The 26,166-nt window shown below is 36.0% G+C and overlaps 2 protein-coding genes across 4 annotated transcripts; one reads left to right on the top strand and one right to left on the bottom strand.

Annotated features, from left to right (window-relative positions):
- Positions 1-7,403: 7,403 nt before the first annotated feature.
- LOC149209060 (uncharacterized) lies at positions 7,404-10,898 on the bottom strand. 2 transcript variants are annotated; one of them, XM_089394202.1, is made up of 2 exons: positions 10,255-10,898; positions 7,404-7,978 (listed from the first exon to the last, which is right to left on the bottom strand). In XM_089394202.1, exons 1-2 carry the CDS (start codon positions 10,808-10,810, stop codon positions 7,518-7,520), a joined length of 1,017 nt encoding a protein of 338 aa, XP_089250328.1. In that variant the 5' UTR covers positions 10,811-10,898; the 3' UTR covers positions 7,404-7,517. The 2 variants fall into 2 exon arrangements, with proteins under 2 accessions (XP_089250328.1, XP_089250327.1); XM_089394201.1 differs by having other exon boundaries at positions 8,086-10,896.
- Positions 10,899-11,414: 516 nt separating this feature from the next.
- LOC149209059 (sugar carrier protein A-like) lies at positions 11,415-16,780 on the top strand. Of its 2 annotated transcripts, none has more exons than XM_089396276.1 (2): positions 11,415-12,113; positions 16,043-16,780. In XM_089396276.1, exons 1-2 carry the CDS (start codon positions 11,670-11,672, stop codon positions 16,190-16,192), a joined length of 594 nt encoding a protein of 197 aa, XP_089252402.1. In that variant the 5' UTR covers positions 11,415-11,669; the 3' UTR covers positions 16,193-16,780. The 2 variants fall into 2 exon arrangements, with proteins under 2 accessions (XP_089252402.1, XP_089252401.1); XM_089396275.1 differs by lacking the exon at positions 16,043-16,780 and adding an exon at positions 13,000-14,081.
- The last annotated feature ends 9,386 nt before the right edge of the window (positions 16,781-26,166 follow it).

Here is a 26,166-nt window from a genome sequence, read left to right as displayed (position 1 = left end):
ACATGCGTGACCTTAGGACAAGGGCGGGAAATGAGTATTGTAGGGTTAGGACTTAAGGGAAAAGGTTATTAGTGTGACCAGTTGTCAGACTAATTCCAGGTTAGGACACGGAAGGGTTGGTAGGAGCCCCAGATGGGCTACTATTTCCCGGACTAAAACATATGGCTATAGTGCCAAGGGGGGGGGTTATTTAATATTTTTGGGGATTTCATATAATTTTAGTAGTAAATGGGGATGGGGAAATAGTTAGGGAGCTACATAGTACAATTAGAAGTTAATATGGCTTGGTGGAGTGTAAATGGAAAGGGAACAATGATAAGTCTATGAAGTGGTGATATACATAGGAATTGCATAGAAAGTGGAAAAATGACTTTTGTACAAGAAATGTGGCTTCTTTTCATGGAGAAAGCCAAAACTTTGACTTGATGTTTCACAAAAATGAAATGAAATCAGGACTTGTTGGGCAGATTCCAAGGTCCTTTAGGGGGATGTTAGTAAGAGACTTTTAGGGGGGGTGAAGGGAAATTAAACATGCTTTTCAGAATTCTGCCATAAACACTGCTTTGCTACCTCTGCCACTGATGAGATGAGCTTTCTTTGTCAGGGCCAAAACTGAAGATAATCTTGCTTCTGCAACCCCAGGCTACCTACCCAGCTTAATACTCCTAGCATTTTTTGTTACTTCAGGAAGGGTGCACTTAGACTTGCAAACCCTGATTGCTTTTTTCTTTTTAACTGCCCTCCTATCTAAAAACTACCCTTATTGCTTCCAAGAGCCCAGACTAGACAGTTGGGCACCTTCATTCTCTACATAGCTATTAATCTTCCCAGCTTAAGCTGTTTGGGCAGACATTTATTCTCTATCTCTAAAACAAGAAATTTAAACCTAAGGAAGCCAAGATTAAGTTGTTTGGCCTTCCTTTAACCGAGGAATCTTTCAAAAATGGAACTTTTGCAGTATGGAAAAGATGAACATTTTTGGCACTTCCACTGTCAATCATGAAATATGAAACCTGTTGCAACAGGAGGCTAACACACAATAAACATCTTGAGCAGTAATCGGAGTCGAATCAACAGAGAAGATACAATTAGTAGGTTTCTCAATAAAATATCTTGGCCAATCAAGGGAGTTCTAGATAAATTTGATAATGGAAAAACTACTTTGAATTGTATCATGAACCCAACTCCAAGGAGGAATACATTGTATTTCTAATGAAGACTAAGCTGATTAAGTATTCACAAAAAATATTAGGTTAAGAAGCTATAACTTTCATTAAGGAATGGATGATTCCATAAAAACTCTAATACAGGGGATCAACCTTGGGTTCATGATCCTTTTTGTGCATTAACTAGGATTTGAGGTCTTTGTAATTGAAATTTTGGAGCTTTTGTACTCTTGAGGAAAAAAACAAATGGTTTAAAGTTTTAGCTAATAATTTAAGGCATTGAAATTGTAAATTATTAAAAACAAATGGCGTAATTATGGACATTCTCACCTAATTTATAATGTGATTTTGAAGGCCCAACTTACAAAAATTAAGTTGAATGAAAGCTCTCACTCAAGGCCATGGGTAAGTGTAAGAGCTTCATTGAGTTGTCACAAGTCTATAAGGATATATGTGGGCATTCTATTTTCAACTCACAAGAGATTTTATATGCATTATGTTCCTAACAAAAAATAGGCCTTAGTCTAGCCTTTTTCCTCTAAATGTGTAATGAGTGGTTAAAGCCTTATATTGCCAAAAGCTAGTTGAGTAATAGGTTTCTCTCAAGCCTTTATAGCCTTTGGTTTACTACCCCTATGGCCTCAATTAGAATTTCTTGATGAGGGCTATACATTATTATGAAATGTGAAAATTTAAATTATGTAAATTACATGCCTTTAAAGGCCCATTAAAACTTTACTTTAATATTTGTTTTCTTGCATGCAGAAAAAGTCTTAATAATGAAAAAAAATAGTGATTATATCTCCAAAATAAAATAGACTTGATGAAAAAGAGAACATCTAAATTTACTCTATAAGTAAACTCTACATGCTATAAAAAATTTCCACGTTATAGGTTGTAGATTGTACGTGTTAGGGGAAGCTTCCAAATATCAATTTGGGAAAACCCTAAACAATTTAAAGAGTTAATTATAATCGAATGAACTCGTATAAAACACTAAACAATTTAAAGAGTTAATTACAATCAAATGAACTCAAGTATAAAATTTATTAAGGCATTTATAATATGTGTCAAGCTATGATTTTATGGCCTTTTCCATGTCCCTATAATCGATTTATTGTGCCTAGAAATTAATTTCTTAAGCATGGTTGACATCTCTAATATTGTCCCAATTGCATTCATAGTGCAAGGGCTCCAATGGGCTTTCCATGTGCCTTTTTAAAATCATTTGCAAGATATATAAAATATGATATGTAAATACATATGCACCACCATATATGGCAACATGTGTTTCCTAAGACGTGATGGCTATGCCAGGGCACAAGCCAAATTGTGATGATTATGCAAGGGCATGTGCCAAATTTGTAAGCTAGAGGTATGCTAAAATAATTTCCCAAATGTATGCCCATTGCACCAAAGGCTAAACCCAATTTTCACATGGAATATTTGAAGTGAATATGATCTAGGGAATGCCTTCCAACATGGATGTTCATTTGACAATAATTTGGGAAACGAGGAATGGTGGAATCATGTGGAAGCACAAAGGAAAGTCAACTAGACATTGATTGGTGGTATCAAATCAATGGGCAGGATGTTTTTTGCAATCCAAATGAAGTTCAACAACAATGGAGAGGTGCCACATACCCAGTGAGCAGTATGGGCCCAAACCCCTCCATCATGACCCTTGAGAGAATTAAACCCTATCCACCCTAAAAAAAATTCAATACACCCTTTTGACCATTGATTGTTTCTAAAGACATCAAATCACACCATGTGGCAAGTCCATTTGAGATAGCATGAAGGTATGTGTTTTTGAATAGTTAAAAAGGAATGTGTGTGGGTTCACCTATGATTTTATATGTTAGAAATATAAACATAATGTATTGTATATTTATAATTCTATGATTATTGTATATTTATAATGTCATGATAATATGTATATATTATTAATATTTAAATTAATTAATTAATAATTTTACTCATTCAAATATGCATAAAGTAAGTTAACTAGAGTCAATGGATGTTATAGTAGGGCCAGGTGGCCCTGGTACTGATAAGGAACCACCCTAAAGTGACAAGTTAGCGATGCAATCATGTTGACATGACACTAGTACAAAATCTTTCAGGGGCCATATTCCATTGCTCTAAGCTTAGAGTGAGATGGAATTTACATCAATGAAAGCTCTCGATGAGTATAATACAATGGTTTCCTTAGAAATGGGGTTTGAATTTAGTAAAGGAAGAAAAAAAATTATAACCACGCCTCCTCAAGGTGACTTTAGGGGTTGGGTGTGCCACAAATCTATATTATGCTATATTAATGTTAAATAAGTAAATATCTATCGATTTTAATGATAATAATGCTCTATCAAAAATATAATATGCATTCTCTCATCCAAATATATATTTGTTGTTTGGAATTATATCAAGAACTAATCCATTATAAATTTCATCTTAATTAGATAGTCAAGTGGAATAGAAGTAACAAATACATAAAATTATGCATTTTCCAAGGCAATAAGTGCCACAACATTATGTGAATTGTGTCCCTTTTCAATATTTTTAAGTGGGTTAAGCTTAAGTCTTACTATTTATAATTATATCCTCCTTTCTCAATAGAGAGTGGTTAACAACCATAGACGTGTAGCTCATTTCGTTACGACAAGAATCAAGTATGGATTTTCATTAGGATTTTATTGTTGGTTTTTGCAATAGAAGACATTGGTGGTCATATTTTGTTTCTAGATTAATTAGAGGAAATCATTTAAAGTAAGCCTCCCACTTGTGCCCTAGTGATAAAAGGAAGAAATGAAAAATTCACATCCATAATAATAATCGGTCATGTCATATTTGTGCAAAACTATTCATACTAATAGGAATGTGTTCACCATAGAGATGCATGTTGCAAGTTTATATCCCTTTCTCAAAAATGAAATTATATGTTCCCAAGTAAAGATTATGTAGACCCCTAAGATTCAGAATATTACATTTCAATTGATAATAATAGAGAGTTGGCATTTGGTGCTTGATATGGCCTTTTAACAAAGAAAGGTAGAAAACCATTCTATGATATTGATTTTATGCCCAAGGTGAAGGAAGGAACATCTAGTAAGGAATTGAAGTGTGACCCTAGGATGATAAATAAGTAAATAAAACACCTCATTCTTGAGAACAATCAATTACTTATCATGAAAAGTTCTTCTCTTTCTGTAATGGCTTAATCTTGTCAACAACTAGGAAAGCTTGTTAAGGACAAAAAAGTTATGTTTTAAAAGGTGATAGCATGAACAAATTAGTGACTAAGGAAACTCCTAAATATTTAACCATGGGATTATATGACCATGAAAGATATCGATATAGCACAAGTATATCATCATTAGGTTCCCTTGTTAAAATGTCCTCTTCTCCAACATAAGAACTTTAGACAACAAGAAGATGATTTGGAGTTACTCAAATTTCTAGCCACGTGGATGAACAATCTATTAGATGTAGGGGTTTGAAAAAGGAAAATAGTGATAAGGATGTTGGGAGTAATGGTGATGACAAATAAGATACATATCCTATTCAAAATCCCAATAGGACAAATGACTTAGTGTTTAACAATACATCAACCTCTTTGACAGTAAGCAAAAGGAACAACAAAGAGATCCATTGGTTACAAAAAAAATGCTATCATCTAAAAGTGGAATTCCAATGCCATACCTGAGGATGTCAATACTTTCGAGTGGAGCTAATGACATGAGTGTAGAGATTCCCCCCCATTGTGGAAAACAAGAATGAAAATTGTTGAGGTCAAATCATCATGTCTTAGTAGTCCAAAAGAATAACTGCATTAGAAAATAGTGTTTAGGCATCATTCACTGAAAGGGATCAGGGGCAAATTCAAGAGTCAATTATTCACAATAAATTACACTGCTAGCTAAAAACTAAAGAATGGTAGAGGAAATGAAAGATGTGGATTTATGCTTCGCATATCCTCCCAAGGTGAATGGACATTAGCTTTGCATGGAGTATCACTTCATATTATTAAAAATCATCTTATAACCATCAAAGAGCCAAACCCAACAGTAACATATACTCTAAGGAATAGGCACCCAATATTATTAAGTACTCTGCCCTGACTATGAAAATAAAAATGTAGCCATCCATGAATGCATTATAGGTTGTAGTTGTAAGGCATCTAGGAATATTTAGGAGGAATCAATATTCTAAAACTACTATGCATATTTAAGAATCGTACATTATCAAAATTTTCAAGGTTAAATGACTATTGCAATTGTAGACAATTGAGTAGAAAATATTGCATGAAAATTTCCCTTTATTATAAATGTATTGGCTAAGTATTATTCATATGAAAAATAATTATATTTTAATGCCTAAATTGTAAATATAAACAAGCTAACTTATTATTTAAACATCTAAAATTGCACTCAATGGAGAAATTTTGTCCTTTAAATTTTCTTTGGAAAAAAGAAGGATGACAACCAAATCCATATTAAGAACAAATAAATATGTAAAATTATATTTGACATAGCAATCTTTAGATCCAAAGTATCCATGTATGTGAATCATTTTTGTCAAATTAATATAATAGTATCATTAACATCGGAAACAAACATGCCATTAAGAAATATGAGGAATGGAAAATAGCTTCATTGTGACTTCTTATTTTGAAATAATTAGACCTTTATACAATATTGAGAAACTCTTGTGCCTATTTGATGCTAGTAGGACCACTTAGCCTAAAACGTTCATTTTCATAGAATGCCTCCATTTAACAATAATAGTAATAAAAATTCCAAGTTTTCATTGGGATCTATGATATATGCTAGAGTGATTATTCAAAAATGTAGAAAGCTCTAGCAAGTACCTATATGGTCAACAAGTATTCATTAAGGACATAAAAAGGTCGAAAGGATAGGGACATCTCTTTAACATGGGAAAATATGCAAGATGTTAAATATGGTTAGAAATTTCTTAATACTCCACATTGACTATGCAAATAAAAGTCTAGCCATCCATGAACGCATTATAGGTTGTAGTTGTAAGGTATTTAGAAACATTAGGAGGAATGAATCTTCTAAAAATACTATGCAGATTTAAGAATCGTGGATGGTAAAAAATTTCAAGGTAAATGACTATTGCAATTGTAGACAATGAGTATAAAATATTGCATGAATCTTTCCCTTCATTATAAATGTATTGGCTAAGTATTATTCGTATGGAAATTCATTATATTTTGATGCATAAATCACAAATATAAATGTCATGCTAAGTTATGTTTTAAACATTTAAAATTGCACTCAATGGATAAAATTTTTCCTTTAAATTTTCTTTGGAAAAAAGAAGGATGACAACCAAATCCATGTTAAGAACAAATATCTATGTAAAATTATATTTTACATAGCAATCATAAGATCTGAAGTATCCATGTATGTGAATCATTTTTGTCAAATTAATATAACAATATCATTAACATGGGAAACAAACATGCCATTAAGAAATATGAGGAATGGAAAATAGCTTCACTCTGACTTCTTATTTTGAAATAATCATATCTTTATACAATATTGAGAAAAGCTTGTGCCTATTGGATGCTAGTAGGACCAATTAACCTAAAACATTCATTTTCATAAAATTCTTCCCTTTAACAATAATAGTAATAACAATTCCAAGTTTTCATTAGGATCTATGATATATGCTAGAGTGATTATTCAAAAATGTAGAGAGCTCTAGGAAGTACCTATATGATTTACAAATATTCATTAAGGACATAAAAAGGTCGAAGGGATAGGGACATCTCTTTAACATGGGAAAATATGGAAGATATTAAATATGACTAGAAATTGCTTAGTAGGTTATAGGTTCACAACATTTATCTTCATGTTTCATTAGTTGTAGAGCAATATGGTATACTTGAAGAGTACAACCAATTCAAATTCACAACTAAACTAGAAATTCAACTTATAACATTTAGTAAACAGAGTAAAACAATAAGTTAGGATCTAAAACAATACACACAAACATTTCATTAGGTTAGAAATCATTTTTATATGTTATGTTAAATTTAAATAACAATATTTTCACTTATAGGTGTAAAAAAAATGCAATAATTTCTTGGTAGTAACTATTATTGAAGAGATTACTTCATGGATATAATATTGGACTTATAGATGGATAACAAGTGAAACAAAATGTAGATCTACAATCTCCATAATGTACTATTGTAAAGCCATATAATTTTCATGTCAAGAATAATTACAAATAGATAGTGCATAATTACAAAAAAGATATTGCTATTGTAAGCAGACTAACAAGACTCAAATCATTGCCTATTGTACTTTGCACAAACTATATTGTAGAAGAACTTTGATCTTTTGAGGCAGTTGCAACATTGCTTGCTTCATTTGTATTGCTAAGCAAATTAGATATGCTTCGTCTCAATCTTTGAGAAGGAACTGACGCTGCCATCAAATCCTTTCTGATACTCTCCAATACCATTGCCACTTCTCTCATGGTTGGTCTTTCTTCAGGTGAATCTTTTGAACAACTCAAGCCAACATGTAGCAAAGAAAGGAGGCAATTGTATATATTATTTTCTTCAAATTCATATTCATCCACCTCTTCAAAAAACAATTCATCAATTACCTCCTTCACTCTATTTGGAAATGCAAGGCTCACCCACTTGTGCAAATTTAGCTCTCCAACAAACATGCCACTAGTTGGTCGCTTTCTAGTAAGCATTTCTAGTAACAAAATACCAAAGCTATAAACATCTCCTTTTGTGGAAATTGCCGCAGCCAATCCATACTCTGCATTAATATTAAAAAAAAATCATCAAAATTTACTTAACCAATCCATATAATACAAAATTATTACCAAGAAAAGACAAGTGAAAGTACTGTTTTAAAAGTCATACCTGGGGCAATGTAACCCATTGATCCTTTCAAGGCAAGTGATGATGTAAGTGAATCATTTGAGGTTGCACCAATTAGCCTTGCAATACCAAAATCTGTGACATGGCCTGACATGTCTTCATCCAAAAGTACATTGCTGGGTTTTATATCACAATGAACTACTTGCACAAAAGAATCATGGTGAAGATATTCTATGGCATGGGCCACATCTATGGCAATGTCTAATCGTGTTTTCAACCTCAATTCACACAAATCTTCATCATTGTTATCATCTCTATCAGGATACAAATGATTCTCTAAACTTCCCTTAGGCATAAACTCGAACACCAAAGCTTTGAATTGGAGGCTGGAACATGAAGTTATGACTCTCACTAGATTTCTATGTCGAACCTTTTGCAAGACACTACATTCTGCTTTAAAACTCTTTTCAACTTGTTCATTTTGCAACTGGAGAACCTTAACAGCAACAAATGAACCATCACTCAAAATTCCTTTATACACTAACCCATAATTTCCTCTTCCCAACAAGTTGACATTGGAAAACCCATTAGTTGCTATGTGAAGCTCTTGATATGAGATCCTTTGGTGCACTAGCTTTTGGAAAATAGCTTGTGAGAAATTGAAGTTTTCCATATGTATATTTCCTTTCCAAAAGTATACCAAAAGTAGACAACATAGTATAAAAACAAGAGCTCCAATGATTGGCAGTAATATTCTTTTCACAAATGGAAAATGACTTCTTGGCGTTGGACATGCAGATAAATTGAATATGTGTGGTCCACAAAGACCGGGATTTCCAATTAAAAATATAGCACTTGTTTGATTTGCAAAAATCCCTCCTTTCGGAATCTCCCCTGTGAGGTGGTTGAAAGACAAATTCAAAAATTGAAGCATTTTCAGCTTCTCAAGAGTAATTGGTATTGAACCTGATAAGGAGTTGGAAGAGAGATCTAGGCTCAAGAGGCTTTGTAATTTTTCAAAGGAATCTGGAATAGAGCCTTGGAAGGAATTTTGAGATAAATTCAATGATTGTAGTTCACTGCAGCTTCCAAGTGTAGGTGGAATTGCCCCAATCAATCGGTTGGAAGAGATGTCTATAGCTTGAGCCATTGCAATTTTACCAATCTCTAAGGGCAAGGAGCCTTCTAATAAATTCCCTGACAAATTCAAATAGAATTGTAAATTGTGAAGTTTGGCAATTTCTCGTGGTATGCTACCAGTGAGCATATTGTGAGATAGGTCAAGTAATTCTAAATTTAGACAACTTCCTAAGCTGGTAGGTATGCCCCCTGATAATTGGTTGTGATGGAGGAGGACTCTTCTTAGTTGTTTAAGGGGCGCAAGGGAATTGGGAATCCTTCCAGAGAGGTTGTTTTCACTGATGTCCAATAGCCCAAGGTGTTGTAATTGTTCAAAGTCATCGGGGATATTTCCTTCTAATCTATTGTTACTTAAAAACAATCTTTCTATCATTTTAAGGTTTCCTAATGGTGGAATGTTTCCGGTCAAAAGGTTTGTAGTTAAATTTAGACAGGTTAGGCTGGTAAGATTACCAATATGTGGAGGGATGTTTCCTTTTATTCTATTGTTTCCTAATGACAAGAAAGACAAATTGGTAGAAAGGTGTCCTATGTCAAGAGGTAAGACACCACTTAGTTTATTGTTCCTCAAGCTTATTTCTTGTAGGTGAGAACAATTAGCAAGAGCTACAAGAAAGGGCATAGTTGTAGTGGTGCCACTATCAAGATCATTATTAGGTAAATGTAACTTTTCAAGAAGTGATAGCTTACCTAACTCTAGTGGCACACTCCCACTCAACATGTTGTAACCTAGACTAAGCACATTGAGGTTAGAACAATTTCCAATAGAAATTGGTATGTTTCCACTCAATTGATTATCCCATAGATTAAGAATATTCAAATTGGTGAGGAGGCCCAACTCTTGTGGAATAGTGCGAGCGAGCTTGTTTGATCCAATATCCAAGATAGACAAAGTAGAAATGTTTGACAAAGAAATGGGAATGCTGCCTGACAATTCATTTGCATGGAGGAAAAGGATCTGAAGACTTGTGAGCAAACATAATTGTGGCGGAATAGCGCCGGTGAGACTGTTTACCTCAAGTGTCAAAAGAAGCAACGCTGAAAGGTTTCCTAAGGAAGAAGGAATGTTACCTGTGAGTCTGTTGCTTCCTAACGCAAGGTGCTGCAGATGTGTGAGGGAACCCAACTCCCGAGGAATATTTCCTCTGAGATTGTTGAAGGAGAGCGCCAGCCAAACCAAATTTTTGCAACCGCTGAGTTGAGTTGGGACATGTCCTTCCAGTTGATTGAAGTTCAACGTCAGAGTTCTCAGACGATAGAGGCGTCCCAATTGAGTTGGGATACGACCATGGAGCGCATTTCTGTAAAGATCGAGGGAGCGGAGAAAGGAGAGATTACCGAGGAAAGGAGAGATGGGGCCGTACAGATCCATGGAGCTGAGGTCGAGGGCGAGCACTCTGTCTGGATGACGACGACTGCAGGTGATGCCAGTCCAGTTGGAGATGGGGAGATTGGTGTCATTCCAATCGGCCATAGCGTCATGTGGATCGCTGGTTATCAGATTCTTGAAAGCCAGCAATGATTGGCGGTCATCGTGAAATGAGTGCATAGCGGATGAGAAGAAGAGAAAAGTGCAGAAGAGGAGAAGCAGCAAAGGAAGTGGAAAATGAAAAGAGAGAGACGGCATGATCGTTGTCGTGGGGAGAGAGGCAATTGGGAGAGGGGCAATGGGGTGATTTGGAGTTGGATCTAAGAGCTATTTATAAAGAGAAAGAGGCGCACCTGAACATCCTCTGTGCGCTCAAAAGTGGGGGCACCTAAACGGTCAGCGAAAAGTCGAGAAAGCAGGAAAGTGGAAAAGTAAAAGTAGTCGAGAAAGTCGGAAAGTGGAAAAGAAAAAACGTCGTGGTTTCATTTACTTCGCTTTTCATCCTTTTCCACCGCATTTCCATTGTCGCTGATATTGATGTGACGGAGTGTATCGTAACCAAAGTTTTCGGGAAAAGTAGAGTGCAGCCCATCTGACGTTGAAACTTAATTTCATATTCGCTGGGAGATGATGATAAGTTTGAGCGGCCCCAAAGTTTTGGTTCATTATTTTTACGCCGTAAGGCGTTTCCCTCTGAGATGAACTCACCCAGATGCCTTTCTGTCTTCAGCGTAGTCGTCGGATCTTTTGTTAGACGATTGAAGTAAAATCAGCCGTCCATCCAATTTAATATGAAACATTTTAAAAAACATTAAAAAAACCGTTATCGAACCCGTCATGACGCGTGGATATCAACGTTTGATGTAGAAGAGGGCGGGGATGTTGAGGAGGGCGCAGGCGGAGTCGCTCCAGAGGAGGGCGGGGACCTGCAGAGAAGCGTTCGTGCAGAGTTTTATTAAGGAGAACGCTGAAGATTACTCTGAGGTTATTCTGTTTGCAAAAGCCCCCTGCTAATATTGATTTTCTCTGGTGTGGGTGTGCAGATGCTCAGTGCGCCTTTCTCTGGGTTTGGCTGCAGTTCCTGCACTTTTCATGACAATTGGAGGGATCCTCCTTCATGACAATTGGAGGGATCCTCCTTCCCGAGACTCCCAACAGTCTGATAGAACGCGGGCATCTAGAGAAAGGGCGCGCTATCCTGGAGAAGACCAGGGGCACCAAGCATGCAGATGCAGAGTATGAGGATATGCTGGATGCAAGTGCATTGGCTAACGCCATCGAACATCCATTCAGGAATATTTTGGAGAGGAGGAATCGGCCACAGCTAGGGATGGCCATCTGCCTGCCCATGTTTCAGATCTTGACTGGAATCAATTCCATATTGTTCTATGCCCCTGTTCTTTTCGGCAGTTTGGGCTTTGGTTCAAATGCTTCCCTGTATTCGTCTGTTTTAACCGGAGCTATTCTTGTACTTTCCACCCTGGTATCAATTGCAACTGTTGACAGGTTGGGCCGCAGAACCTTGTTTTTTGGTGGTGGTATTCTGATGATATCATGTCAGGTAAGAGCAAAGCTGACACACGGCAGACCTTTTTTAATTTTGTTGCATCTTGTTTTCAAGCATGTCAGCATACATCCTCGATGTATGTGGCTTTTCAGATGGTGAAACCCAGGGTTATTAGACACCCATGTTTTCACCATAGCTAGGGATGCCCCCATGAAGGAAAACTATATTTTTGGAGGATTCCTGTGTTTCAACTCTAGGAGCCAAATGCACTTGATGATTTTTAATCGAATATTAGTTCAAAATAAGGCTTGAACTGTGGGAAGTGCATCAGTCCCTTACTTTTACACCAGGGAAACAAAGCTCCCGATATTATGCTTTCTCTTTTAGGGGTTGGTTGAAACCATTGTTGCTATCTGTGCTTGAGTGCTTTTGTGGCCTGTTCCACTTACATTTGCAGAGTTGAATCGGAATCCTGAGTTTTGCCTATATGAGCCGAGTAAGTGAGAGGAAAGCTAGAATAAATATGCTTCAATTGTATTCCTGGTTTCTTTTATTCGGCATGGAAGCCTGTATGACTTCTTAAAAGGATAGGAATTGCTGTGAGTGTTAGGGGGAAATTGGTTGTAAAATCTCTCTAATTAAATTAGTAGTTGTGACCACATCCATTAAGTAGCTTGTAAAGAGGGATTTTGTAGTGACTCCAAGTTCATATGCCATGCCATGTGTAACAGGGACATGTGAACCTGTTTTCAAAGTTCCAAATTCCAAACCCCTTATTTAATCCCAACAACTGGTTGCACTGGGAAGAAAAACCCTCGAATTACTATTGTCTGTTTAAGAAAAGTTTAGTAGCAGCTCATGGAAAGTGTTTTTTGGCCTTTCTTTTTGGGTTGCTTCCTGTTGGACCCGTCAGTAACAATATTGTCCTATCTTTTGACAGGTTGTTGTTGGCATAATCTTGAGTGTAAAGTTCGGAGGAAGCAAACAACTATCCAAAGGCTTCTCAGCATTGGTGGTAACAGTTATCTGTTTATTTGTGGCTGGATTTGGGTGGTCATGGGGTTCTCTTGGATGGACTGTGCCAAGTGAAATTTTCCCACTAGAAACCCGTTCTGCTGGACAGGCCATAACTGTCTCTGTGAACTTTCTTTTCACATTTGCAATTGCACAAGCCTTCCTATCTCTTTTATGTACTTTCAAGTATGGGATTTTCCTATTCTTTGCAGGCTGGATCTGTATCATGACTGTCTTTGTATACCTCTTCTTGCCAGAAACTAAGGGTGTACCCATTGAAGAAATGATTTTTCAATGGAGAAAACATTGGTTTTGGAAGAATATAGTTCCACCCGTGGATGAGGGGGCACAGACTTTGAAGGAACCAGATCTGTGATTGATGTAAAGACTAATTTAGGTTGTATCTTTGTATACCTCTTCTTGCCAGAAACTAAGGGTGTAACTAAGGGTGTACCCATCGAAGAAATGATTTTTCAATGGAGAAAGCATTGGTTTTGGAAGAATATAGTTCCACCCGTGGATGAGGCGGCACAGACTTTGAAGCAACCACATCTGTGATTGATGTAAAGACTAATTTAGGTTCTGTGATTGATGTAAAGAGTAATTTAGTTTATGAGTTTGCTCCACTCTTTATTGTAACTTGCAAGTGTATGTGTATTTAAGTAGGATTTATCTCCACATATAAATTCATTCCGCCGCCTTCAAGGGAGATTGCAGAAAGAAAGCTGTAAATGTAAATGCAGTATCCTGTGGCCCTCTGTGGCAGAGTAGTATTTGGTTGTTCTTCCCTTAGTATTCCATTTGTATTTTTTGTTGCCGATCCCAATCACGGCATCCCACAAATGTATTTTGTTTGATTATACTACTCTATCAACATTGAGGAAAATTTACAGAACTGTAACTGTTGTTTGTTCATGGACCGAAAATTTCTGGACTAGCCTTGTGAGGAGCATATGGCTGATTAACATTTATTTTCTAGACAAATATCCGAGTTCATTATTTCAGATCTATCCAAAAGTGAATTATGTGCATCAAAGTTACTATGTTTCAAAGCATAACTGACATTTATCCAAAACTAAATTGTGTCAAAGTTACTGTGCTTCAAAGCATAACTGTTCTTTATCCAGAACTAAATGTTGTGTATCAAAGCTACTATGCTTCAAAGGAACTAAACCATAAGCTATTTTTTCTTCGATTTTTTCACATTTATATGGTATCATTTATCAGGTTACAACGTTTGTGGACATCTCTGTTGGTATCCATCCACTTCAAAGCATAACTGGCCTTTATCCAAAACTAAGTTATGTGTATCAAAGTTACTGTGCTTCCAAGCATAATTAAATTATAATTTATAAGCTATTTTTTCTTAGATTTTTTTATATATTTGATATTATTTATCAGGCTTACAACATTTGTGGATATCTCTGTTGGTATCCAGCCCTTTTAAAAGAAGAATGTGTATCAAAGTTACTATGTTTCAAAGGATAGCTTGGCTTTATCCAAAAATTGAATTATGTATATAACATGCTTCAAAGCAGAGCTAAAGTATAAGCTAAATTTCATTGGATTTTTATACATATTTTCTTTTACTTATCAGACTTACAACGTTGTAAATATCTCTATTGCTATCCAGCTGCTTTAATGAAAGGCTGCAGAAAGAACACTGGAAATGTAAATGCAGTATTCTGTATTCATTTTTGTCAGAGTAGTATTTGGTTGCTTTTCCAATAGTACTTCGTTTGTATTTGATTGGCTACCTCAATCATGGCATTCCGGTTATAAACTTTATTTTATGGACATTGAAGGAAATTTACAAAACAGAATTGTTTTATTACTTCTGAGATTTAGATGCTAGAAAAATATTCTGGACTAGATTTGTGATTAACAATAGTATGTCTGGAAATTATTCTTACAACGTTGTAAATATCTCTATTGCTATCCAGCTGCTTTAATGAAAGGCTGCAGAAAGAACACTGGAAATGTAAATGCAGTATTCTGTATTCATTTTTGTCAGAGTAGTATTTGGTTGCTTTTCCAATAGTACTTTGTTTGTATTTGATTGGCTACTTCAATCATGGCATTCCGGTTATAAACTTTATTTTATGGACATTGAAGGAAATTTACAAAACAGAATTGTTTTATTACTTCTGAGATTTAGATGCTAGAAAAATATTCTGGACTAGATTTGTGATTAACAATAGTATGTCTGGAAATTATTCTGGATCAGATTTGTGATTAATAATAGCCTACAGTAGTCCATGGGGTTTTGGATTGATGGTGAATGAGTGCACTGTTAAGACACTCCTTGCGATAGATCACTGGTTCAAATCCAAAAACAAATAACCTACAAACCAACTATATCTGAAATCATTACACATAAAGTTATTGTGCCTTTCTCCAAAACTGAGTTACGTATGAAAATTATTATGTTTCAAAGCATAACTCAAATATAAACTAATTTCTTTTGGACTTCCAAAACGAGACTGCAGTACTTTGTATCTGGTTGCTTTTTCTTTATTTTTGATTGGCTACCTCAATCATGACATCCCATAAATTTATTTTGTTTGATTTTGTCTACTGTTTTTTTAAGGTAAATAAAACACAGAAATTTATTTTGTTTGAATTTGTCTAATTATTTTTCTAAGGTAAATAAAACCTTTTTGTTGGCATCGATAAAATATACAAAACTGGACTGATAGTTCTGTAATTTAGATGGAGGAAATTTTCTACTTTCCACCCTGGTATCAATTGCAACTGTTGACAGGTTGGGCCGCTGTTTTCAAAGTTCCAAATTCCAAACCCCTTATTTAATCCCAACAACTGGTTGCACTGGGAAGAAAAGCCCTCGAATTACTATTGTCTGTTTAAGAAAAGTTTAGTAGCAGCTCATGGAAAGTTTTTTTGGCCTTTCTTTTTGGGTTGCTTCCTGTTGGACCCGTCAGTAACAATATTGTCCTATCCTTTGACAGGTTGCTGTTGGCATAATCTTGAGTGTAAAGTTCAGAGGAAACAAACAACTATCCAAAGGCTTCTCAGCATTGGTGGTAACAGTTATCTGTTTATTTGTGGCTGGATTTGGGTGGTCATGGGGTTCTCTTGGATGGAAATTTTCCCACTAGAAACCCGTTCTGCTAGACAGGCCATAACTGTCTCTGTGAACTTTCTTTTCACATTTGCAATTGCACAGGCCTTCCTATCTCTTTTATGTACTTTCAAGTATGGGATTTTCCTATTCTTTTCAGGCTGGATCTGTATCATGACTGTCTTTGTATACCTCTTCTTGCCAGAATCTAAGGGTGTACCCATTGAAGAAATGATTTTTCAATGGAGAAAACATTGGTTTTGGAAGAATATAGTTCCACCCGTGGATGAGGGGGCACAGACTTTGAAGGAACCAGATCTGTGATTGATGTAAAGACTAATTTAGGTTGTATCTTTGTATACCTCTTCTTGCCAGAAACTAAGGGTGTAACTAAGGGTGTACCCATCGAAGAAATGATTTTTCAATGGAGAAAGCATTGGTTTTGGAAGAATATAGTTCCACCCGTGGATGAGGCGGCACAGACTTTGAAGCAACCACATCTGTGATTGATGTAAAGACTAATTTAGGTTCTGTGATTGATGTAAAGAGTAATTTAGTTTATGAGTTTGCTCCACTCTTTATTGTAACTTGCAAGTGTATGTGTATTTAAGTAGGATTTATCTCCACATATATAGAAGTGTATATGTACAGTGTTTCCATACATGGATATATAATGAATCACATAGAAATTTTTTCCTCCGCACATGTAAAAAGCACTCCCATATATGTGTATGCACATATAAGTAGTTTCTCATGGATATGTAAAAAAACACTCATGCACTTCCACTCGTATATAGAGGTGTTTGACACATATATAGAAGCTTCATGTCGTTTCATATAAATAATAAAAACCTGAACTTAAATGAAATCATGTCTGCCAAGGGCTTCTTGCTTGATGGCTACCGGAAGATTGAATTCCAGAGCTGTATTTCTGATCTCCATGTCACTGAGAAGTTTGCTGAACAGTTACCTCATCTTTCACTACAATACAAACCAAGCCAATGGATGCCTTTTGAGGGACGACCCTAGAATATGAAGTGTCTTCATTTAAGTGTGAGCTTCTGGCTAGGCCTAGAGCCAGCTCATAGAGTGTCATACAGTTTGCTTCCACCTTCTGTATTTGCTTACTTTGACATGTCAATTTCCCAGAAATCTCTGCGTGACTTTTCTATCTGCACATAGAAGAATAGCCAGTCTGCTGTTGAAGTATGAAAGGGCTACTTGCGTATCTCAACTTGGTGATCATTTATTATCTGAGCTCTTCACAGGTCTGAGGACTCACAAAGAATACACCGACCCAAATGATCGTGTCCCACCTTTCTTTTCTAGATCTCCCCAGTAGATATTGTGCCACCTGCTGAGAAGAGAACCTTCACTTAAATCAATTCAATTTTCCACAGGACAGCTTACCTGTTGAATTTTGGTAGTTCTCTTTATGATTTTACACTCAGGTTGATATTTTCTTTTATTTATTATGCAACATAAAACAATTATACAGAGAAGTACAACAGAAAAACATGAAGAGACAGCCACACAAGAAGTTACACGGGAAATCCCCACTCCAAGGGGAGAAACCCAGCAATCCTTTCATTATGGAATCAAGTCAACCAGACATCAAGTCATATACAAACCAACCAGTAATGTAGCTAAGATAACCAACCTCCAAGTGCCAAGTTAACCCTCGAGCATACCAAGACAAAATGCTTCCAAATCTGTCCACAAAAGAGGTCTGCTTCAGTTCTCCAAAAGCCGAATTTTGCCTTCTGCCTCAGCCTCAGATTATGCCACAGAGCTTAGCACTATATTTCAAAATAAAAGCCTCCAACTTCACATGGTTCCACTTCTCATTATTTCACAGAGTAATATGCCTCAGACTTCACACTTACTTCCATAGGAACGAGCCACAAAACCCAGAGAATTATGCCTCAGGCTTTGTCTTCTACTTGACCTTCCAAGTCTCCTTGAGCAAGGGCAGATCAGAGATATGTTTTACTTCTTTTTTCGGCCTCTGAGATCAGAAATATGTGTGTGAGATGTATCAAATGAGGAATGCGAGAGGGCTATATGTATAGTCTCCAAGCCTTGCGAAAGGGTGCCACTTAAGCTGAGCCGACATGAGGGTTAGGAGGGCCGACTTGGCAACTTGGTAGGGTAAATGACACTTAACAAAATTCAATTTTCTTCCTTTGAAAGGGTCACGATAAACATGCCCTTCTATATTTTTCTTTTGACCAATACAAAGCATGAAGAACATGCTTGTCAATAATAATATTAATTATTCAAAAGTAACATCAATAAAATAATATTATACATTCTCCAACATTACCCAATCCAACTTTGGACTGCAAAATCTGAAAACAAAGAGCAAATGATACTTAAAAGCAACCATGTCCTACCACAGACGAAGGAACCAAATACCAGAGAAACCCAAAACCATGCCACAAAGAACACATGGATACAAGGTCCAGTTGATCATTGACTAGTGATCGACTTCTCCAGAGATTGAGAATCCCACCCTCAGCCTTCCAATCCATCACTCGGAATTGATATACTTCACCATGCGTCAGAGTAAATGACAGGTTACCAGATACTGGGAGGGATTTAGTGCCCATTCTTTCACCATAATGATTCTCCTCCACTTCTCTTGAATATGCGTGTTTCCTTCATTCTTATGATATATTGTGTATTTTGAATGTTAAAGGAAGACGTGAAATAGTTGGAGCCCGCCCATTTATGCATAACTTTCCATTGTCCATCAAAGTTACTTCATTTTCCTGAAGGTCTAAACTTGGTAGAATTCTATTTTTTTGAAGCTCCTTGCTGGCACTTGAGCACTATGAACGAGTCTACCTAGACACATATCTCAATGGCTTGGTTGGTTTTGAATATGCTGAACTATAACCGTAGATTCCCCAAGTACTTTAAGTCAATTTATTTCTCTCGGCTTGGGAATTTTCAACCCTTGAAACAATGGCACGCCTCTGCCTGATGTTTGGTGGATTCTCCTAAACCCCTTTCTTAAACTTAGTTCTTGATTTCCTTTGGGATCAAGGAGGATCCCTACTACACCTGCCACCTCAGAGTTTGGTTTCTTCCTCAGAGTTTGGTTTCTTAGTTTTAGTTTATATTTTTACTTAATTTGTTTTTTAAGTTTAGCCTTTATTCCTTTAGCTTCTATATTTGTTTTCTATGGAAAACTTCTCATGATTGCCCCCCTTCCCTAGAATATCAAAATAGAGGGCAGCTCAACTGCCAGCCATCATAGCTGGTAACCCTGAGGGACCCTACTGTATTTGACCATATGACTTATGGCTTATCCTATCTACAACAATACTTGGGCAGGTGGTTCAAATGATTGAGCTGACCCTTGGGGCTCTTTTTAGGTGTTCAGATTTTTGGTTCAACTGATTGAGCAATCCCCTAGCACTGCTCTAACTTTTAATTGTTTCTTGTTGTTTAGGTGTTAAATTTTTTTAGCTTCTTGTTTCTCATTTTCTTCCTTCCTTTCAGCTTGTTTAGCTTGACTTTTTATCTTTGGTGTTGGTTTGGGTTTTCTTTCATTTTAGCCAACATAGTTTTCTCCACTGTATTTGTAAGTGGGCCCTTGATTGGTGGTGTGAAACGTCAACTCAGTTGGTAAAAATGCAAATATTCCAGAATTCTCTTCTACTAATAACTTGCACTGTAAAATCTGTAAAGAGAAAACACACTAATCCTAATTTTACTGGCGCCTGCAAATTCTAATAAATAGGAGAGTGTCTCCTATATATGCTAATCTCACAATCAACCCATGTACCATTTACTTCCACAAATGATCCTTTACATTGGCTAAAGGGTCGTAACAGTTGATTTTAACAGGAAAGGATATCATTTGTATTAAAAAAATGTCTGTGGCCAAGCCATACAGTAAGATAACAAAACAGAAATAATGGTATGCCAATTGTCTTTCAAAAAGATTCAAAATTCAAAATTCGCTGTCTATTCTTACCTTTCTGGAGGTATAGATGTAAAGCCAACAGGTACAATGTCTAGCATACTGAACTGGTAAAAAAACTACTTTGCAATAAATAATAAAAACCTGAACCTAAATGAAATCATGTCTGCCAAGGGTTTCTTGCTTGATGGCTGCCGAAAGATTGAATTCGAGAGCTGTATTTCTGATCTCCGTGTCACAAGAAGTTTGCTGAACAGTTCCCTCATTTTTCACTACAATGCAAAACAAGCCAATGGATGCCTTTTGAGGGATGACCCTAGAATGTGTAGTGTCTTCATTTAAGTGTGAGCTTCTGGCTAGGCCTAGAGCCAGCTCATAGAGTATCATACAGTTTGCTTCCACCTTCTGTATTTGCTTACTTTGACATGTCAATTTCCCAGAAATCTCTGCGTGACTTTTCCATCTGCACATAGAAGAATAGCCAGTCTGTTGTTGAAGTATGAAAGGGCTACTTGCGTATCTCAACTTGGTGATTATTTATTATCTGGGCTCTTCAAAGGTCTGAGGACTCGCAAAGAATACACCGACCCAAATGATCGTGTCCCACCTTTCTTTTCTAGATCTCCCCAACAGATATTGTGTTACCTGCTGAGAAGAGGACCTTCACTTAAATCAATTCAATTTGCCACAGGACAGCTTACCTATTGAATTTTTTGTAGTTCTCTTAACTCGATAATTGTTTGTTATGATTTTATACTCAGGTTGATATTTTCTCTTATTTATTATGCAACATAAAACAATTGTACAGAGAAGTACAACAGAAAAACATGAAGAGACGGCCACACAAGAAATTACACGGGAAAACACCACTCCAAGGGGAGAAACCCAACAATTCTTTCATTATGGAATCAAGTCAACAAGACATCAAGTCATATACAAACCAACCAGTAATGTAGCTAAGATAACCAACCTCCAAGTGCCAACTCAACCCTCGAGCATACCAAGAGAAAATGCTTCCAAATCTGTCCATAAAGGAGGTCTGCTTCAGTTCTCCAAAAGCCGAATTTTTCCTTCTGCCTCAGCCTCAGATTATGCCACAGACCTTAGCACTATATTTCAAAATAAAAGCCTCAAACTTCACATGGTTCCACTTCTCATTATTTCACTCAGACTTCACACTTACTTCCATAAGAAGGAGCCACAATACCCCAGAGAATTATGCCTCAGGCTTTGTCTTCTACTTGACCTTGCAAGTCTCCTTGAGCAAGGGCAGATCAGAGATATGTTTTACTTCTGATTTCGGCCTCTGAGATCAGAAATATATGTGTGTGAGATGTATCAAATGAGGAATGCGAGAGGGCTATATGTATAGTCTCCAAGCCATGCGAAAGGGTGCCACTTAAGCTGAGCCGACATGAGGGTTAGGAGGGCCTACTTGGCCACTTGGCAGGGTAAATGACACTTAACAAAATTCAATTTTATTCCTTTGAAAGGGTCACGATGAACATGCCTTTCTATATTTTTCTTTTGACCAATACAAAGCATGAAGAACATGCTTGTCAATAATAATTTTAATTATTCAAAAGTAACATTGAATACTGAACATAGCTACATTCTCCAACATTACTCAATCCAACTTTGGACTGCAAAATCTAAAAACACAGAGCCAAATGATACTTAAGAGCAACCATGTCCCGCCACAGACGGAGGAACCAAATACCAGAGAAACCCAAACCATGCCACAAAGAACACATGGATACAAGGTCAGTTGATCATTGACTAGTGATCGACTTCTCCAGAGATTGAGAATCCCACCCTCAGCCTTTAATCCATCACTTGGAATTGATAAACTTCACCATGCGTTAGAGTAAATGACAGGTTACCAGACACTGGGAGGGCTTTAGTGCCCATTCTTTCACCATAATGATTCTCCTCCACTTCTCTTAAATATGCGTGTTTCCTTCATTCTTATGATATATTGTGTATTTTGAATGTTAAAGGAAGATGTGAAATAGTTGGAGCCTGCCCATTTATGCATAACTTTCCATTGTCCATCAAAGTTACTTCATTTTCCTGAAGGTCTAAGCTTGGTAGAATTCTATTTTTTGGAAGCTCCTTGCTGGCATTTGAGCACTACGAATGAGTCTACCTAGACACATATCTCGAGGGCTTGATTGGTTTTGTGTATGCTGAACTATAACCGTAGAGTCCCCAAGTACTGTAAGTCAATTTATTTCTTTTGGCTTGGGAATTTTCAACCCTTGAAACATTGGCATGGGAATTTTCAACCCTTGAAACAATGGCACACCTCTGCTTGATGTTTGGTGGATTCTCCTAAACCCCTTTCTTAAACTTAGTTCTTGATTTCCTCTGGGATCAAGGACGATCCCTACTACACCTGCCACCTTAGAGTTTGGTTTCTTAGTTTTAGTTTATATTTTTACTTAATTTGTTTTTTAAGTTTAGCCTTTATTCCTTTAGCTTCTATATTTGTTTTCTATGGAAAACTTCTCATGATTCCCCCTCTTCCCTAGAATATCAAAATAGAGGGCAACTCAACTGTCAGCCACCACAGCTGGTAACCCTGAGGGACTCTACTGTATTTGATCATGTGACTTATGGCTTATCCTATCTGCAACAATACTTGGGCAGGTGGTTCAAATGATTGAGCTGACCCTTGGGGCTCTTTTTAGGTGTTCAGATTTTTGGTTCAATTGATTGACCAATCCCCTAGCGCTGCTCTAACTTTTAATTGTTTCTTGTTGCTTAGGTGTTAAATTTTTTTAGCTTCTTGTTTATCATTTTCTTCCTTCCTTTAAGCTTGTTTAGCTTGACTTTTTATCTTTGGTGTTGGTTTAGGTTTTCTTTCATTTTAGCCAACACAGTTTTCTCCACTGTATTTGTAAGTGGGCCCTTGATTGGTAGTGTGAAACATCAACTCAGTTGGTAAAAACGCAAATATTCCAGAATTCTCTTCTACTAATGACTTACACTGTAAAATTTGTAAAGAGCAAACACACTAATCTTAATTTTACTGGCGCCTGCAAATTCTAATATACAGAAGAGTGTCTCCTATATATACTAATCTCACAATCAATCCACGTACCATTTACTTCCACAAATGATCCTTTACATTGGCTAAAGGGTCGTAACAGTTGATCAATGTTTACTCATTCAAGACTTTAACAAATGATAGCATTGAACTACCATTATACATTGTGCATTCTAATTAGTGTATACATTTCAAGGTGTTTCTTAGACTCCCTTGACCTGCTATATAGAAAAACACCTATGCTACAAAGTGCGTTTAACTGCCATGGAACTGCTATATAGATGATATTTGGATTCAATATGTTTGGATTATATTGAATTTCTAGGTTATGTTGGACTTAAATTGTAATTTAGTGGCTCAAATTTTCTCAACAGTCACATGTGAACCATATGGATTGTTATTATTACAAAATTTTGAATGATTGATTGGATCTTATTATATAAATAATTGAGAGAAACGAAGAATAATAATTTGTATAATTTGATTAATGATTTATTTTATTTTGGGCAATTTATTGACTAGGTTTAGTTTGAATGATTAAATTATTATAATATTTATTATTTTGAACCAAAATACAATTCTTTCAATGTAACATTTCTATCGGCCTCTCTTTGCACCTTTTGGGGCAATTGCTAGTTTATCTCCAGATGTAGGAATCACGTGCACAGGCACTTTCGCAGTTTTCACCACAAATTTGTTCTATGTGGGTGTATTCAAAACTTGACAGGAGAACTAATTTATGATGCAGTGGTTGATTTTAAGGTTGCTTGGCTGCCTTGCGTGCTTGTCGAGTCTTGCTTTCAGTAGAACTTGAATTGGGTGAAACGGTAACAGGTTTTTTAATTTTATCACAGTCTGGCCGTTTCAATTACAAATTTGATAAGAGGAAGGTTGGATCTACACATGTGGACTCAATCTCACTTCAATATCTTTCTTTAAAATCTACAACAACCACTGCAGAGATATGTGAGTGCAGTGTGAGATATTGTCTATTCTGGATTATGCTATTGATTGGATCTTTCAGGTCTAGAGATAACGGGTCTACAGCACTGGTGTGGCCTTATATGCCCTGGAAGATCACATGCCCAGAGTGGATGATTCAGAGAAGGATCTGAAGTGGCAGGGTTTGTAGAAGTCTTACTTGAGTATGTGGCTGGTTCAGAGTGGATAGTTTCTCTAGCACTCTGGTCGCTAGAATGGCAATAAGAGATTATATGTGGACAATAATGTAACTCAGTTTTCTTCCAATAAGTTTCAAACCCGAAGAGAAATGATAAGAAAATGAGTTTTAGCTTATTGTACAAAGCAGCTAGACTTTGAATGAAATTTACAGTTTATTTATATAAATTCTGTGCATCATCATCCAATTCATATATATTATGTATTATGAGTTATGTACCATTTTCATTTGAAGCTGAGATAAATGAATCAAAAGCATTAACAAACATCTGAGAGAATGTGAATATACTATAATGCCTCTAACGCATATCTATCTGCAACAAAACATGAAAACAAGACAAAAGAAAAGAGTCCAGAAATCCTGGGCATTACCTAACACTAATCTAACCCTAACGTACTTCTATAGGTTTATAATGATCCAGAGTTTTCCAATACTTGTGGGCTTTTCAATAATTTTTATTTAAATTGCTCTATATTAATCAAAAACATTTTTATTTCCTCATTATAGAGGAGCTTTCTATCATAAATTTTTGATTGGTATGAACCATATTTTATCTAGATGCTCTGTTATCTACAATTATTACAACTTAGCAGCAAGCTATTATATTAGGACTTTATTATGTTTGTGCTTATGATGGTCTAACTATTTCCTTAAATATTAGGTGCTCAGTTCTGGTTTGGGTTCAGTGATTTGGTCAGATACCAAGTTATTGTTAGTCTTTGCTGGGCTAATAGATTACAAGAATTTACAATTAGTTTAATAGGAGCTCAGTTGGAGTTTAGAGTTAGACTAAAATCATTATGATCGTTTTTGAAAATTTCTATTGTTATTTTGTTTGTCTGCAATTTAGGTTTGTTTTGATACATTGAACTTACCTATTTGTTTCTTAAGAACATATCATTAGCTAAGTGTTAATGCATTTAAAAGATTGTATTGCAATTCTGTGAAATTTCTTTTATGTTTTCTTCTTTTTCTTTTTCTAGTTTCAATTTCCAGTTTTTAAAGTTGAAATGAGCTCTAGCCTACAATGCTATGTATTCATAAACATGTTTATTTACGATAAGACCTTTATCTTTGACAAAGCTTTTTCTAAATTAATAGATTGCTAGCATTTGTTATCTATAATTCTCACAGCAAAATTTGTGAGCATTCAAGTTTTCTGTAAATTTCAAACATGAGCCAGAAGAAGCAAGAATTGAAGCTTTGGTAAATCTCAAGACTTCCAATGCTGAAGCCAAAAATCTTAAGGTATAGGGAGTGTGCCTATAAATATTGGTACACATTTAAGAATATTTCTATAATTCTGGTTGTTTACAACATTTAGAAAAAGTGAATAGATATGTTGATATTTAGGTCATTGACATTACGCACACTGCATGTATAATGAATTTCCGCATTTTATGCCTTACGGCGTTTCCTTTGCAACATCTGGTGCAAATGCTAGTTACGCTCTTCACCGATTACTTAGCATCCTTCACCAAGCGCCAATGTTTTCGTTAAGCTTGAGCATGCAATTTTTACTTCCCATCTTTCAACTTACCATGAAAGCGATTACAATTATCCGCTTTGCGTCCACCTTTAGTGACTTTTTTCCATCTCACTTTTAGGTGCTTATTAATGGCATCTTTGGGTTGGTATTAGTTGTGAACTTTTTGAAATTTTGTTTTAAACAATTTATTAGGGAATGATTATATATTTTTTTAAGATAAATTTAGATGATATAATATATTGAAGTTTATAATATTTATAAAAATATTGAATGAAAATAGAAATAGTAACTCAATTAACTTTATTTTTTTAAGACAAATTTAGATGATATAATATATTGAGGTTTATAATATTTAT

Source organism: Pinus tabuliformis, chromosome 1_2, assembly GCF_031772625.1.
Source record: "Pinus tabuliformis cultivar Carrire ecotype Pingquan chromosome 1_2, CPIR1, whole genome shotgun sequence".
NCBI lineage: Eukaryota > Viridiplantae > Streptophyta > Pinopsida > Pinales > Pinaceae > Pinus > Pinus tabuliformis.
This window is presented reverse-complemented; position numbering and strand designations above follow the sequence as displayed.